Source organism: Leucoraja erinacea, chromosome 4 (genome assembly GCF_028641065.1).
Source record: "Leucoraja erinacea ecotype New England chromosome 4, Leri_hhj_1, whole genome shotgun sequence".
Lineage (NCBI taxonomy): Eukaryota > Metazoa > Chordata > Chondrichthyes > Rajiformes > Rajidae > Leucoraja > Leucoraja erinaceus.
In genome coordinates, this window is record NC_073380.1 from 62,747,290 (window position 1) to 62,763,068 (window position 15,779).

Below are 15,779 nucleotides of genomic sequence, written 5' to 3' on the forward strand. Positions count from 1 at the left end.
AATCTGGACTCCATGAGAGCTGGAAGCAATTTCTTCTCATTAAAAAAATCCTATTCTCAAATGATAAATGCTAAAATTCATATATTGCTATTTAAATACATGAACAGGTATCTAAACTGAACATTAAATACAGAGCTTAATTCGTACTCTTATTGATCAACCCACTGAGTTACTCCAGCTTGTTGTGTCTATCTTCGGTTTAAACCTTCCTGCACATATTGATCAACATTATTCAGCATTAAACTTGCAGGTCTTTATCATGGGAAAAATACTAAGACCTGGGTCACAAATATATAGCATGTGGAGATGGGGGCTCCACTAGAGCCCAGCCTGTGAATGCAGAGCAGAACAACAGATAGCCAACCATGTCATCTCTGGGTGCCCGCTCTACCACCCACCAAATGGAGCTCAGGGCCTGGCAGACATTGACGCAGAGACAACAACCAGGCTGCTCAACACCCGGCTTGGGATCTAACTATTTCTTTGGTTTATGTTTCATTCGCAAGAAGAAGAAGAAGAAGAAGCTAACATTTAAAAAAAAAGTGAATTAAATTAGTTCAAATAATTCATTTGATCAATTATTAGCCCATTGATAAAACATTAATAAAGTGATTAGTGCTATCGTGGAATTTTATCAAAAACTAAGTTACTACTAAATTGGTGTCCAGGCCTAGTCAAACTGGTCCTCATTATTACTTTGATCTCAAAGACATGAGGAGAGAATCACTGCCCTTGACACCAAGGGGGAAATCTCATATAAATTGTAGTTTACCAAGCAAGTGGTTGTTTTAAGCCAATCAGGTCAATATGAGAACACTGTTGTGGGACCTGTTCATTGAATGAATGAGGCCTAACCCTTCTAATTATCAACACAAAATAAATCACAGGATATGGGGAAGGGACAAGAAAGTGGAGTTGAGGTTCATGATCATCCATAATAATATCAAATGGTGGGCCAAGTTTGACATACCTCCACTCCTATTTCTTATGCTCTTATGCTTCTGTCATGATTCCACATGCAAAATATCCTGACCAACATCTGCTGATAAGTGTCAAGTAAGAATCTTGCCCACAACTGCCAGACCATAAATATATATTTGAGCCTCATCTGCCATTACATATATATACATACAAAATGGAAGAAGGCATAGGTCGCTTGGTCCCCTAAACCTGCTCTGATATTTCTTAAACTCACTTTCCAGTTTACCTATGAAAGCTTTTCAACCCAATGTGTATCAAGAATCTGTCTACCGCCACATTAACACAACTCTAGTTATGTACACATAGCTTCTATGACCCTTTGAAGAAGAGAGTTCTAAAGATTTACAACCTTCTGAGAGGACAAAATCACCACTTTATTCAATCTCTTATTTTTAAGCAATGACTCTTCAATATTGTTACATTTTTAATCAATAGTTCCAGATTCTCCCACAACAGGAAGGTTGCTCTCCACATCCATCCCATCAACACTTCCCAAAATCTCATATAATTCCCTGTCTATGTTCTGAACTCAAATGGATAGATGCCTAGCTTATCAAATCTTTCCTTGTTGGACAATGCCCTCATGCATGATGCATATAAACATGGCCCAAATGATTGCAGTACATTAAAATCATTTTTTAAATAAGGAGACCAATATAGTACATGTGTATGAAGGAAGTGCAGATGCTGGTTTAAACCGAAGATAGACACAAAATGTTGGAGTAACTCAGCGGATCAAGAAGCATTTTTTTGGAGAGTAACGTTCCGGGTCGAGACCCTTCTTCAGACTGAAGAAGGGTCTCGACCTGACACGTCACCCATTCCATCTCTCCAGAGATACTGCCTATCCCACTGAGATACACCAGCATTTTGTTTCCAACACTGTACATGATGAGCTGGCTGTTTATCAATCCGCTATACAACTAAAGCATAACCTCCAAACTTCAGCGTTCAATTCCCCTCACAATAAATAATAACATTCTGTTAACTGTCCGGATTACATATTGTACAATAAAAAATATTGCTGAATCTTCTCCTTCTGCGGTATCAGGCAGTGCACTGCACGTTGGCAGAACTTCAGGGACGAAAGTGTATTTCTTCTTATCTCTTCTGGGTTTGTTACGTTTATTGTGAATCCTACTTCATATCCATATCCTTCCTTCACCAGAAAGCATTTGTTCCTATTTACTCCATCAAAACCCTTCCATATTTTAAACATTGCTAACATATCACTTCTTAACCAATTCTAATGAAATGTAATTGTCCTGAAACATTAACTGATTCTCTCTCTACAGATGCTGCCCAAATTCCTGAATATTTCCCACCTTTTATTTCAGTTCTCTACTGCCTGCAGCATTTTTCTGTTTCTTTACCCCTTCGACTTTTCTGCTCGAAGGAGAACAACCCCAGTCTCTCTAATTCCTTCCCCTAACTAAATATAATTAATGAAAGAAACTGTTAATACATTCAGAAACAGGCTTGTTGTTCAACATGAATTGTCACTTTGTCTTTAGTATCTCCTGAATGGAGAGCAGGTGAGAAATTGTGCATGGAATATCACACACTTTTAACAACAATAACTGATATTTTTCTTGGTTGACTTACAATGAAAAAGAGTGTGAAAGATGAGCAATCCAGCCAATTAACAACACTGTCCTACAAATGAGGTTTATCATCCTGGAGCCAATGTCACTGTAGTGGCCATTTGGCCTATTTTGCATGTCATTGATGATGGTATGTGCCTTTAAATTTTAGACTGCCCGTTATATTGTGGGTGGGATTTATGATGTGTTTTGGGGCGTGTTTGGAGCTAAGGTGCTTTCACAGAAGTTTAGTTTATAGTGCAGTTTGGAGCGAGTAAGGAGAAGGTTAACCCTTCGACCATGTGAGTTCAAAAAGAGATCATGCCAGTGTTATGGAGACACGAGGAGTTTTTGAATGTTTGAAGTAATGTTGGAGTTCGATAAAGATTGTAGTAACGAGTCGGAAGAAATTTGGATGTATCTTACTGTTTTCTATCAACAATAAAGCATTTATTCATCAAAAAGCTGTGTTTTTGAAGCCATATCTGTGAAGAAGCTCTGAAGGTCTTTGTGGGAGAGCTCGCATGCGTTTCGAAGACACCCCCATTACCATGCTTATCATTTTAGCGCTAGGGAGTTAATTTCTCGAAAGATATGAAAATCTGCCTCTACAGTGACAAAACGATTAAGATTGCACAGCATTGCTCTGAAGAGTCCCAGGGGGTACGATGTCCCAGCTAATATTCATCCTTCAACCAACATCAGTTCAACAGTCTGTCAAATGAATGTGGCACTTTCCACAGTGATCATCAGAGCAGGGACTAAACTAGAAATGCCATTTGTTGAATCAGACACAATTTGGTTCATCCTGATGTAGAAACAAGTAACTGCAGATGGTAGTTTACACAAAATGTTAACATACGTTCTCTCCATGACCTGCGTGGGTTTTCTCTGAGATCTTCGGTTTCTTCCCACACTCCAAAGACGTACAGGTTTGTAGGTTAATTGGCTTGGAAAATGCAAAAATTGTCACTAGTAGGTGTAGGATAGTGTTAATATGCGGGGATCGCTGGTCGGCATGGACCCGGTGGGCCGAAGGGCCTGTTTCTGTGCTGTAACTCTAAACTAAACTAAACTATTGAAATATTACTTGCTTACCAAGAGTTCGTAAGAGAACAAATTGCATACCCAGCGCAAAAGGTCTCTCCTGATCTTCTACAGACCTAAAATAAAGAATTGTTTAAATTAATTTGTTCCATTGTCATGAAAAAAATCATACAGTATATCCAAGGATTCATTTTCATCTTTGTAATTGTAATCATGCATCAGACAATTACGGTGGAGTCGGAAGTACAAAAAAAAAATACTGCTGAGCTCAAATAACCAGAACCTTCAATGTTATAGGCTCCAACCACAATTACGAGGTTGAGTGGCATACAAGGCTGAGGCTGGGGGCCAATAAAGGAGATGAACACAACCAGCATTTTTAAACTTTCTTCAGGTGAGTGGCCTGGAAAGGACATCCTTGGATCTCCTTCATGGTCAAGGAATGTGTACAATGATACTTGTGAGAGCACATCAATTAACAGTGGCATTTACATAGGACTGACCATGGATGGGTCGGAGCAACTGGTTCCCTTCTCCAGAGAACAGGACAGAAACAGAAATTCCATTTGTTCCACCCTTTGTGCCTTTCCCACCGTTCTTACTATCTAGATTAGCTTGTTTCTGTTTTTCTCAGTTCTAATGGAGGGTCACAGATCTGAAACATCAACTGTTTCCCTTTCCACTGATGCTGTCTCGGTTGCTAAGTGGTTGATTGTATTTTTTAATTATCATTTCAGCTTTCCAGCGTCTGAAGTTCTTCTCATTTTTATTTGAACCTCTTAGCTGTGTTTTGGAAATAATGTTTAAAATTATTCGGAATCGTATTCACATCGTCATACATAAGAGGCACTTCCACCACATCTGAACTTTAGGGTATTCATATTGGGAATATTCCCACTAGGAACTTGAGGGAAAACACTTTACTGCACTAGAACACACTTTCTTTACCACTTCCAATGAAGTTACACCAACAAAGTAGGAGCACCTTGAGAAGAGTTTCAGACAAAATTTAAAACAGGACAGAGGCCTGCAAATGATAGAAATCCTTGCAGTAAACATTATTCTTGCATTATTCTTGCAATATCGTTATTCCCTTATCATGTATCCGTACACAGTGAATGGCCCAATTATAATCATGTGTTGTCTCTCTGCTGAATGGTCAATCAGTAACAAAAACTTTTCACTGTACCTCGGTATACGTGACAATAAACTAAACTGAACTATATCCACTGGGCAAGCCCACAAGCTACTGTCGACCCAATGAATCTCCATGATCTATGAATTGTGCTAGGCAAAGCCACAATTTAATTTGTAAATGCAGCCACACAAATAACATTGAAAGTTCAGTTAAGTGCTGAAAGTAAAGACCTCACATGATGTCATTTTCAAGTGAGCAACTCGAGACCCAGCAGCACAGGAGATTTTTAAAGCTACCTTAGCTATAGGGAGGTTGAGCAAGCTAGGACTTTATTCCTTGGCGTGCAGGAGGCTGATAGTTGATTTTACAGAGGTGTACAAAATCATGAGGGGAATAGATGTGTGAATGCAGAGCTATTTTTTTCCCACCATAGTAGAATCAAGAACTATGTTTAAAGTGAGAAGGGAAAGATTTAATAAGGACCTGAGATGCAGTATTTTCACACAGAGGGTGGTGGATATATGGAACAAGTTGCCAGAGGATGTAATTGAGGCAGTACTTGAGACAACAGCAACATACAGAAGGAAATTGGACCATACTTGGATAGGAAAGGTTTGGACGGATATAGGCCAAACGCAGGTAAATGAGACTAGCTTAGATGGGGTTTCTTGGTCAGGAAGGACAAGTTGGGCTGTAGGGTCTGTTTCTGTGCTGTATCATTCTTTTGTCTTCTCTTTTCCTGATAACTCCTTTTTGTTGATGATTGAAATCACAAACTCCGACTGCAGAGTGCGTGCCATTTACTTTGCCCGCTGTGTCCAATCCTCAGGCTCTACCACTCGCGCAACAGTCAGACTAGTCCTCATGGTATCCCTCTTTCTGACCTTCCTGCATCATCATCCCTGTTGTAGTTGGCAGTCCAGAAAAAGCTAAAAAATGCGCAAATCCTGCATACATTGGAACGACTGCACTGCACTGCTGATTCTTGTCATGAAGCAAGCCTGACATCTTTACATTTATTCTGTTCACCAATTACATCAGTGGTTCCAATTCTGTTTCTGCTGTGGAAAGTACCAGACAAGTGCATTGAACAGGAAATAGCTTCCATGTGCAAGTCCCTGCAGGGTTAAGAACAAAATCTTGGACATGAATAAATCCTGCAAGTGGTATGTTTACTGCAAATATTGCCCAGTCTTAGGGTGCTCTTGGTTTATAACATTATAGGTGATAGTGGATTAATTTGATCTGTACATGTAGACACACAACCTGTCTACACCATTTAAAATTAGGACTGCGATGTTTGACATTTTATTTTCGAAATTGACATAACTTGTTATTAATGCTAATAATAATGAGTGTGATATAATCCGGACTATAAATTGCTCTAAAACACTATGCGACAGCAACCTACAACATCATGTACTTTTCTTCAACTGCTTGAGCTGGCATGCCTGGTTGGTGCTCTTTGGCAACAAGGAGTTCTTACCTGAGTGTTACGATGATAACCGATGGCTGTGCACAAGCTGTAATTAGTGTGACGACGAAGAGAAATATTAGAAAAGGGATGAGTGTGTTGCATGTCCGCTCACACTTGCCAGACACTGCATACCCATTCTCATTCAGGTATGTTTTCACAATAACCAGCCGGAGCTGGTTTTTTCTGCCCTGTTGTAGGCGGGGTTATCACCTGCCGACTTTGAACACAGGTACAGTCAGTGTAGTTCCTCATCTGCAAAACAACACAATTGATATTCAAAAGGAGCATTACCGCTTACTTTTGTTCACTGCAAGAATTCAAGAGTCAGGAAATGTGTACAGCAATAATTTGGTTAGCATCTGTGGAAGGACTAGAATTACGATGATTCGGGTCAGGACCCTTCTTCAGACTAAAGCAGTGGTGGGGGTGGGAGACAGCTGGAAAAGAGAGGTGGGGCGGGGCAACTTTTGACAAGTTTTGGCAGATACAGGTGGGGGGGGGTTAATTGGTAGATGGGTGGAGTAAGTGATAAAGGCAAGAGAAGGATGCAAAACGGTGTCAGATAAGGAAAGAAGAGGAAGAGTGAAATATAAAGCTAGAAGGATGAATATCAGTGGACGGGAACAGGGGGGAGATAAAAGAGGTGGGATAACAAGGAAATATGGGGCTCAGGGACGGGAGATGAGTGTACATTAGGAGGGCAAATCAGTAGGGTGACTAGGGTGGTGAGAGAAATATGTGCACATCGAGGTGAAAAGGGCAGGGAAAAAAGTGAGTTGGGGGGGGGGTAATGGTGAGTATTACAGGAAATTGAAGAATTTAATGTTCATACTGCTGGGTCATAAGCTACCCCACCAGCATATAAGGTGCTGATCTTCCAGTTTGAGTGTGGCCTCACTCTAGCAAAGGAGGAGGTCAAGGCCAGAAAGGTCAATATGGGAATGGAACGGGGAGTTAAAATGGTTAGCAACCAGGAGATCCAGCAAGCCTTGGCAGACGAAAGTGGCAAGTGCTTGACGAAATGCTCGTGGAGTCTACAATTGGTCTCACTTTGTAATGTTGGCCACATTGGGAGCATTAAATGCCCTCAATAGGTTTAATAAAATGAAATTATATTACCATTTATCTCCTGTCCAACAAAATAGACCAATTCCAGTAAAACAATTCTTAAAGAAAATAAAGGTTTGGAGGGATATGGACCAAATGCAAGAAAGTGAGACTAGATCGGATCGGCATGGGCAAGTTGGGCCGAAGGGTCTGTTTTCATGTTGTGTGACTATGACTCTTATAGCACTTTTTAAAATCATTTTTGTTGTAATACAAAGCACCATAACCAAAGGAAAATTCACTGCTGCATTATATTAGTCATCAATTATTCTCTATTTCCGCTCCATTTACATGTTAGCTTCATGACACCAGTTATTTCCCCATTACAGTACTTCAGTTAGTAATTATATCCCTTGTACATTATCAAAATAGTCCCTTTATAAGGAACTCGTAGATCCAAGATCTGAAAGTAGACATTGTCACAGTGTGCAGTAGTGATTTAAAACCATAAGAACAGGAGTAGACCATTCTATTCATCCCTCCTGATCTGCATCGTAACCCCATCTACATCTTTTGTCATCAATATATAAATATAATATATTTCGCAAATCTTTATATCAAAGTCATGAATAAATAAATTAGCTGAGTTCCCATCAAAAATATTTGTAGGTCACCAGCATTTTTTTTCAATATTTAAAAAAAAAAATTTTGATGCCGAATAAAAATTCCCACCAGATCAATTGTTGCTTTAGATTCCATGAGTCTTCATTTTAGCCGGCAGCATCTCACGTGGAATTCGATGCTTGCATTCTGGAATACCTGCACAAATCCTAATCACCTTTGAAGAAGTTAGTTCTTCAAAAAAATCTAAATTGTTTGTTGAACCAAACTGACGCCCTCTAATTAGTTTCAGATATCGTCAGATGCTCATACATTCCTTCTTTAATGATAAGTTGTAACAGTTTACCACAATCGCTGAAAACCAGCAAGTCAACAATGTTGGTAAATGAGCCATTGTGCAGTCTTTACCATTTTGATTTAGGGATTTAGATTCTACATGGACATTAGTCTACAAGGCCTTCGACAAGGTCCCTTCAGGGGTAGACTGGTCCAGAAGACTAGATCGCCTGGGATCCATAGTAAGTAGACTATTGGACACAACATTGAATTGATGGCGGGGGCGACTGCATGGTAGTGGAAAGTTGTTTTACAGTTTGGAGGTCTGTGACCACTGGTGTCCTGCAGGGATAAGTGCCGGGTCTTCTGTTGCTCCTGGGCGGAAATTGGCTATTTTGAACAATCATCCAAAATTTGCAGTGACCACCTCTGCAGACCACACACCAAGTCATATCAAAAGTGGAAAATATCACAAGGCTACAATTGCCTGTGGATCATTGAACCTTGCTGTTTATTTGCTCCAAAACATTGAGAACATTTTTGTTTATAAATATTTATGTACGTCAAGCCACTAAATGGTCTCAAATATTTGTAATTCAATATGAAGAGCGCCATTCAGAGCACAGAACTTTATTGTCTGAATAATATTTGCAAAATGTGAATTCTATCAGCTGATGTCAGTTTGCAGGAGAATCTACATGGTGATCATTTTTATCATTGCTACAAAAAAAGTGCAAGAAGCCACCATTACCCCAGCTGGTAGCGTAGGTCTGCCCAGCAAATTAGAATCTTGCTTTTCATTGCTTTGAAGAAAAAGATATCAAACCTCACACTCACCCTTGTGCTTTCATTGACGAGGATCGAGCAGCCAGCCAAACAAGGACTGAAGTAAGTAATCCCATCTGATCCACAGACAGGTTCGTAGTCATGGATTCTGCACCCACAGTTAACATTGCAGTCACCGGTTAGGTTTCTATGCGCCATTGTAAGTGAAGGGCTGAAAAAAAACCACACAAAAAGAGCTGTTTTTGCCTTGTTTCCCCTTCCATATACTCTTGAACTTGTTCATTTGGTATTTCTTGCAGACACAATATCCAAAGCAATCAAGAATTGTTATTTTTCGATGATGCTGGAGGGGTTTAAGCAGATATGACCATTCTCCACATTAATCTGTTCATTGGGTTACTGGGTGCCAGGCAAATTTTGAGAAGACATGGATAAAGAAATGTAAAGGATTTTCAATAATGGTTCATGGAGCAAAAGTTATTTTAAGCTACTTTAATAATGGTACATCAATTCAATGTCCATGCGTTTGGGTTGTAGGTTACCCAAGTGAAGTATGATGCACTATTCATCTAGTTTGTGCCAGGCCTCACATTGACAGTGAAGGAGGCCAAGGACAGGCATTAAAATGGCTAGCAAATGGGAGATGCAGATAGCGGCAATGGACAAAATGCAAGTGCTCGGCAAAATGGTCTCCTTGCCTATATTTGGTCTGAGTAGAGGAGGTCACATTATGAGCACCCATTGCAATAAACAAGATTGAAGGAGGTTTACTATTTGTTTACAGTTTCCTAAATTTATAACCAGATCAATCCACTTGATTCCTCCCATTTCCTCCCATTTCCTCCAGTAGCTATGGGCACGCGCATGGGACCCAGCTACGCCTGCCGTTTTGTCGGGCACGTCGAACAATCCTTGTTCGAGATGTACCAGGGCCCCATCCCTGACCTCTACCTCTGCTACATCGACGACTGCTTTGGTGCCACCTCCTGCACCCACACACAACTGACTGACTTCATCCGCTTCACCACTAACTTCCATCCTGCACTCAAATACACCTGGACCATTTCCGACACTTCTCTACCATTCCTTGACCTCACTATCTCCATCGCAGGTGATAGACTTCTGACTGACATCCACTATAAACCTACTGACTCCAAGGGCTATCTGGACTACACTTCTTCCCACCCTGCTTCCAGTAAGGACTCCATCACCTACTCCCAATTCCTCCGTCTACGCCGCATCTGCTCCCAGGATGAGGCGTTCCACACCAGGGCATCTAAAAAGTGTCCTCATTCTTCAGGGAATGGGGGTTCCCCTCCCCCACCATAGATGAGGCTTGCACCAGGGTCTCTTCCATACCCCGTAACACTGCTCTCTCTCCCCATCCCCCCACTCGCAACAAGGGCAGAGTCCCCCTGGTCCTCACCTTCCACCCCACTAGCCGTCACATACAACAAGTAATCCTCCGTCAGTTTCGCCACCTCCAACGTGACCCCACCACTCGCCACATCTTCCCATCTCCCCCCATGTCTGCTTTCCACAAAGACCGCTCCCTCCATAAATCCCTTGTCAATTCTTCCCTTCCCTCTCATACCACCCCCTCCCCGGGCATTTCCCCTTGCAACCGCAAGAGATGCTACACTTGTCGCTTTACCTCCCCCCTCAACTCCATTCAAGGACCCAAGCAGTCGTTCCAGGTGCGACAGAGGTTCACCTGCATCTCCTCCATCTCATCTATTGCATCCGCTGCTCTAGATGTCAACTGCTCTACATCGGTGAGACCAAGCGTAGGCTTGGCGATCGTTTCGCCGAACACCTCCGCTCGGTCCGCATTAACCAACCTGATCTCCCTGTGGCTCAGCACTTCAACCCTCCCTCCCATTCCGTATCCGACCTCTCTGTCCTGGGTCTCCTGCATGGCCAGAGCGAGCACCACCGGAAATTGGAGGAACAGCACCTCATATTCCACTTGGGGAGTCTGTATCCTGGTGGCATGAACATTGAATTCTCCCAATTTTGTTAGCCCTTGCTGTCTCCTCCCCTTCCTATCTCTCCCTCAGCCCTCGGGCTCCTCCACCTCCTTTTTCCTTTCTTCTCCCCGCCCCCCCCCATCAGTCTGAAGAAGGGTTTCGGCCCGAAACGTTGCATATTTCCTTCGCTCCATAGATGCTGCTGCACCCGCTGAGTTTCTCCGGCATTTTTGTGTACCTTCAATTTTCCAGCATCTGCAGTTCCTTCTTAAACAATCCACTAATGGGGTCAGATTTTCCTTAAAAGGATTGATGCTTTGTTTCAATGAGGGATTGAACATTTCCACACTGAAGCCACTTTGCAGAATTGGCACCGGCAATAACTATTAAAGAAAACATTGCACTCTACAAAATACCACAACTTTTTAATATAAATAGACCAAAAATTGTCCAATTACTTTAATCTATAATTATCACCAGCAGTTTGTGACTTGTTTCAGACAATGGGGTGGAAAATGTTGATAGTTGTGTGAAACAAGCAAGTGATCAAATAACTAATTTTTCACAGTGCCCAATTTTCTTTTCACTTTAAATCTGAGCTAAATAAATTTGAGTCCTATGTACAAGGCTGCCAATTTACTGTCAACCTTTGGACCAATTTCACTCACAAAAGCTATTACAGACAAAACAACATTACAATCATTAAATGGCAAAAAAACATAAATTGAGGTATTTCTTACCCTGTGGTGTATGGTATATTGATGCCCCCAAGGTTAATGCTTTCACAGCCAACAATGAAGAGTGTGGAGAAGCACAACAAAGAAACTCCACTGCATATCATAGCAAGTTTAGCTGATTCTCGGGCACCAAGCTTGAGTTTTTTAATAATGTAGCCCCCTAGGATAATGCCAACACCAGCACTGGGGACAATGACCACACCTGGAATTAAATCACAACACCAATTTACAAATGGTTCCCTTTACAGGGAACTGCACACTGATTCCAAAGTACTGCATATGAATGAAGCAAGTTTGCATTAACATTATAGTTTACCTTTCAGTTATATTTAAAACCTGTATTTTCAATTTATACTCATCAACCGCCCAACTACATTATCAGAACATTATAAAATTCATGCGCAAAGTGCGAAAATTCAGTATGATATTGATATTTTTCTCTTTTGTAATTAATCACCATCTTTAATTGTGCATCATTTAATTATTATTCTCTATAGAAGGAATGGGTGACGTTTTGGGTAGTATGAAGAAGGATCTTGACCTGAAACGTCACCCATTCCTTCTATCCAGAGATGCTGCCTGTTCCGCTGAGTTACTCCAGCATTTTGTGTCTATCTATAAAGACATTGAACTGTTTAGAGCACCTGAACCTGTTCTTCATGTCCACCTGCCCAATGCAATGTATACTTTTCACCTTCATAGTATCTACAACAAATCACAAGGGGGTGGGCATGATGCACATAGGCTTCAAGTTATTGTCTTCACCAAATATGTGATAAATATATATTGTATTTTTATGATAGGGTTTTCATTCAGATATTAAATTATAATTTCCTATTGATATTATCAGGAAAGTTGAATAGTATTAACTTATTTTTTAATTTATTGTAGAATACATGTGACTAAAGAACTGAAATACAGTATCTTTCTTGTTGACCATTTGAGTCAGTGTGAGATCTATTTTGTTTCAAGTTGTATTTATGTAGCACTTACATCATTGTTAAAATATTTTGAAATGCCACCCAGATATGTCTCAGAAGATGATTACTGATAAAGGAAGGGAGTGTTTATGAGCTATAACTGCATACTTGTTCCATCTGGGTTATACAACATGGTATCCTCAGGAATGGCTCTATGGAGAAAAGCCAGCAAAAAAAACCAAGATCTCCTAATAGCTAACATTTCTCAAATACATTCAATTTATCTTGATTATAGAAAAATACCTAGAGGCCGTGTCAAATCATTCTGACCAACAAATTTTCCATAAATGTTAAATGTAGTAATAGCTGGGATAAACAAGAAAACCGGAAGGAGAAACAGGTTGTAAGGGGTTGTTTAAAAATGATAGATTTTAATTTTAAACCTAAGACATATTGTGGTAATAATTCAACTGGAGATTCTGAAGTCACCAGATGAAGCACAAATCCATCCAGTGATCAATTACTGCAAATAGGTTTAACAAAAGAAATCTGTTGCACGACTTAAGAACAGGCCAAAATGATTTAGAGCCAATTATAATCAAGGATGCAATATGGGCAACGTGACATTCAATAGGTCCAACAATCAAAAAGGATTAAAAAAAAAATACCAGGATGTACTCCTCACCTATATTTTACATCGATCTAGCATACAAATGTGGGTCAGGTAGCATCTGTGGAGGGGCAACATTTCGGGTTAACCACTTCTGCGACGTGAAACATCGCCAATCCATGCCCTCCACAGATGTTGCCCGGCCTGCGATGTTCCTCCAGCATTTTGTGTTTTGCTCACAATTCCAGCATCTTCAGTCTCTCGTGTCTCTGATGCTTCTGCCTAATGTTTCATGCGAACCTCAGGATTTTTACTCTGCAGTATGCCCCAGATTTGGAACTCAAACATTTACAGACAGATCTTACCATGAATATGGTTGCTGGGATAAAAGTCTAATAGTCCTGTCATGCCAATAACTTCCAGAGGATACAGCCCTCTAAGAACTACAGCATATTTACAGTTATGGCATGGAAACAGGCCATTCAGCCAACTGACTCCACACCGACCATTCATCACTCCGTTCACATTGGTTCAGTGTTATCTCACTTTCTCATCAACTGCCTACACTCTGGGGGCAGGTTACAGCAAACAATTAACCTGGAAACCCATATGTCTTTGGGATGTGGAAGGAAACAGGAGCACTCAGAGGAAACCCACGCAGTCACAGAGAAAATGTGCAAACTCCTTATGGAAAGCACCCAAAGTCAGGATAGAATCTGGTCTCTGGCGCTGTAAGTTAGTGGCTCTACCAGCTGCACTACTGTGCCGCCCTGACATAAACCTGTCTGGATTTTAAGTTCATCAGCCATGCATTCCATTGATGAAAGCCTATCATATCCCTTTTAGATTAGGGGAAATACTAGCAACATTAAATTGTGCACAGGATATTCTGCACTAGATCTGTAACCACGTGTTACTCAAAATCTATTCTGGTCTCTGGCTTTGGAAGGTCTCAAAATACTGCAAAACTCCATTAATTCAGTGTGCTTGGAGCTTTAGTGGTGCTGAACTAGCAGATTTTCCAGACTAATGGACTTTTCTCAAATTAATACCCCAACACGTTTTTTATTTGCTATTTTTTAATGACTTTCATTGTAGTGCGAGATATAGGACTGGACGAGTTTCAAGGCAGTGTGGAAACAGCGTCAATGTGCCCCGATGCATACAGAGGAACCACTGGACTAAGCTGCCTAAGTGCATTAACGAGAGCCTTATGGGCCTGTCCCACTTAGGCAATTTTTTAGGCGACTACAGGCGACTAGGCAGTCGCCACATGGTCGCCTGGAACTCGCCTGTATGGTTGTGAGTAGTCTCCTCTGTCGCCCAAAGAGTCGTAGCGTCTTTCTGGTCGCTGCTGGATTTTCAACATGTTGAAACATTTTCGGAGACAGTCGGCAACAGTGGGTATGACGCCAATGAGCGTAGCTTAACTTCTCCTGATGTAGGTGCTGTTGTAGTTGTCACCAGGTTAACGTAGGTTGTCGCCAGGTGACGTAGGTTGTTGCTAGGTGCTGACTTCATTTTTTTTGTTGTCAAAGTAATGATTCTATTTCAAATTTTATGTCGAAATTAGCAGGTCGCCGTTTTTTTTTCTCGGCGACCTGCTAATGAGTCGCCAGCAGTCATCTAAAAATAACCTAAGTAGGACAGGCCGATAAGAATGGTAAAGGGAGCCATGGTAACACAGTTCCTTTAGCTTCCCAAGAGAAATAAACATGGACATGGGAACTTAGAATATTAAAGGAAGCAAGGGAGCATGTGTATAATTTTACTGACTGAAATCTATACCCATTAGCTGAGTAAAGGAACTTAAATTGATATATTGTCTCTGATCAGAATTATCTGGGCATCACGGTGGCGCAGCGGTAGAGTTGCTGCCTTACAGTGCCAAAGACCTAGGTTCGATCCTGACTACGGGTGCTGTTTGTAAGGAGTTTGTACGTTTTCCCTGTGACCGCGCAGGTTTTCTCCGGGTGTTCCAGTTTCCTCTCACATTCCAAAGATGTATAGATTTGTTGGTTAATTGGCTTCTGTAAATTGTCCCTAGTGTGTAGGATGATAAACTGGGATAACACAGAACTAGTGTATGGGTGATCATTGGTCGGCAGGGACCCAGTGGGCCGTAGGGCCTGTTTCCATGCTGCATCTCTAAACTCTAAATTAATCTGAATGTAATCAGCATTTTTTTGTTATACAGGAGATCAATATTTTGCATCTCTCCATGTTGGCATGTTTTTTGTCTGACTGCCTTGAAATTTGTTCGCAACATTTTTTAATGATGCACGCTAGTTCTATCACCCACATCCTCAAATTTCATCTTGCTCCGCCATACCTATTTGAGGAGCCCACACACAAGAGCAGGGATGTCAAATGGCATGCGGTGTTTGTTTTGAAATCACTTGCATTTAGGCCGAAGCACATTGTACTGTGACTGAGGCACCAGTGCTTTAGCTGATCTGCTGCTTGTAATTCTAAAGTGCCTGTCATCTTCCAGGAAGATTCTCGTTTTAGGTGTTTCTTTCATATTTTCACCCACCATTCTCACAATGCATTTCCAATATCTTTCTGGTCCTTGTTCATGTCTTT

At 41.1% G+C, this 15,779-nt stretch overlaps 1 protein-coding gene across 1 annotated transcript in view; it reads right to left on the reverse strand.

Annotated features, from left to right (window-relative positions):
• LOC129696491 (solute carrier organic anion transporter family member 5A1) overlaps window positions 1–15,779 on the reverse strand; it is a 170,204-nt gene that overhangs the window by 13,511 nt on the left and 140,914 nt on the right. Inside the window, 5 exon segments of the mRNA XM_055634453.1 lie at window positions 3,663–3,727; window positions 6,236–6,408; window positions 6,410–6,478; window positions 9,008–9,167; window positions 11,667–11,865. Coding sequence (XP_055490428.1) covers window positions 3,663–3,727; window positions 6,236–6,408; window positions 6,410–6,478; window positions 9,008–9,167; window positions 11,667–11,865 — 666 coding nt within the window.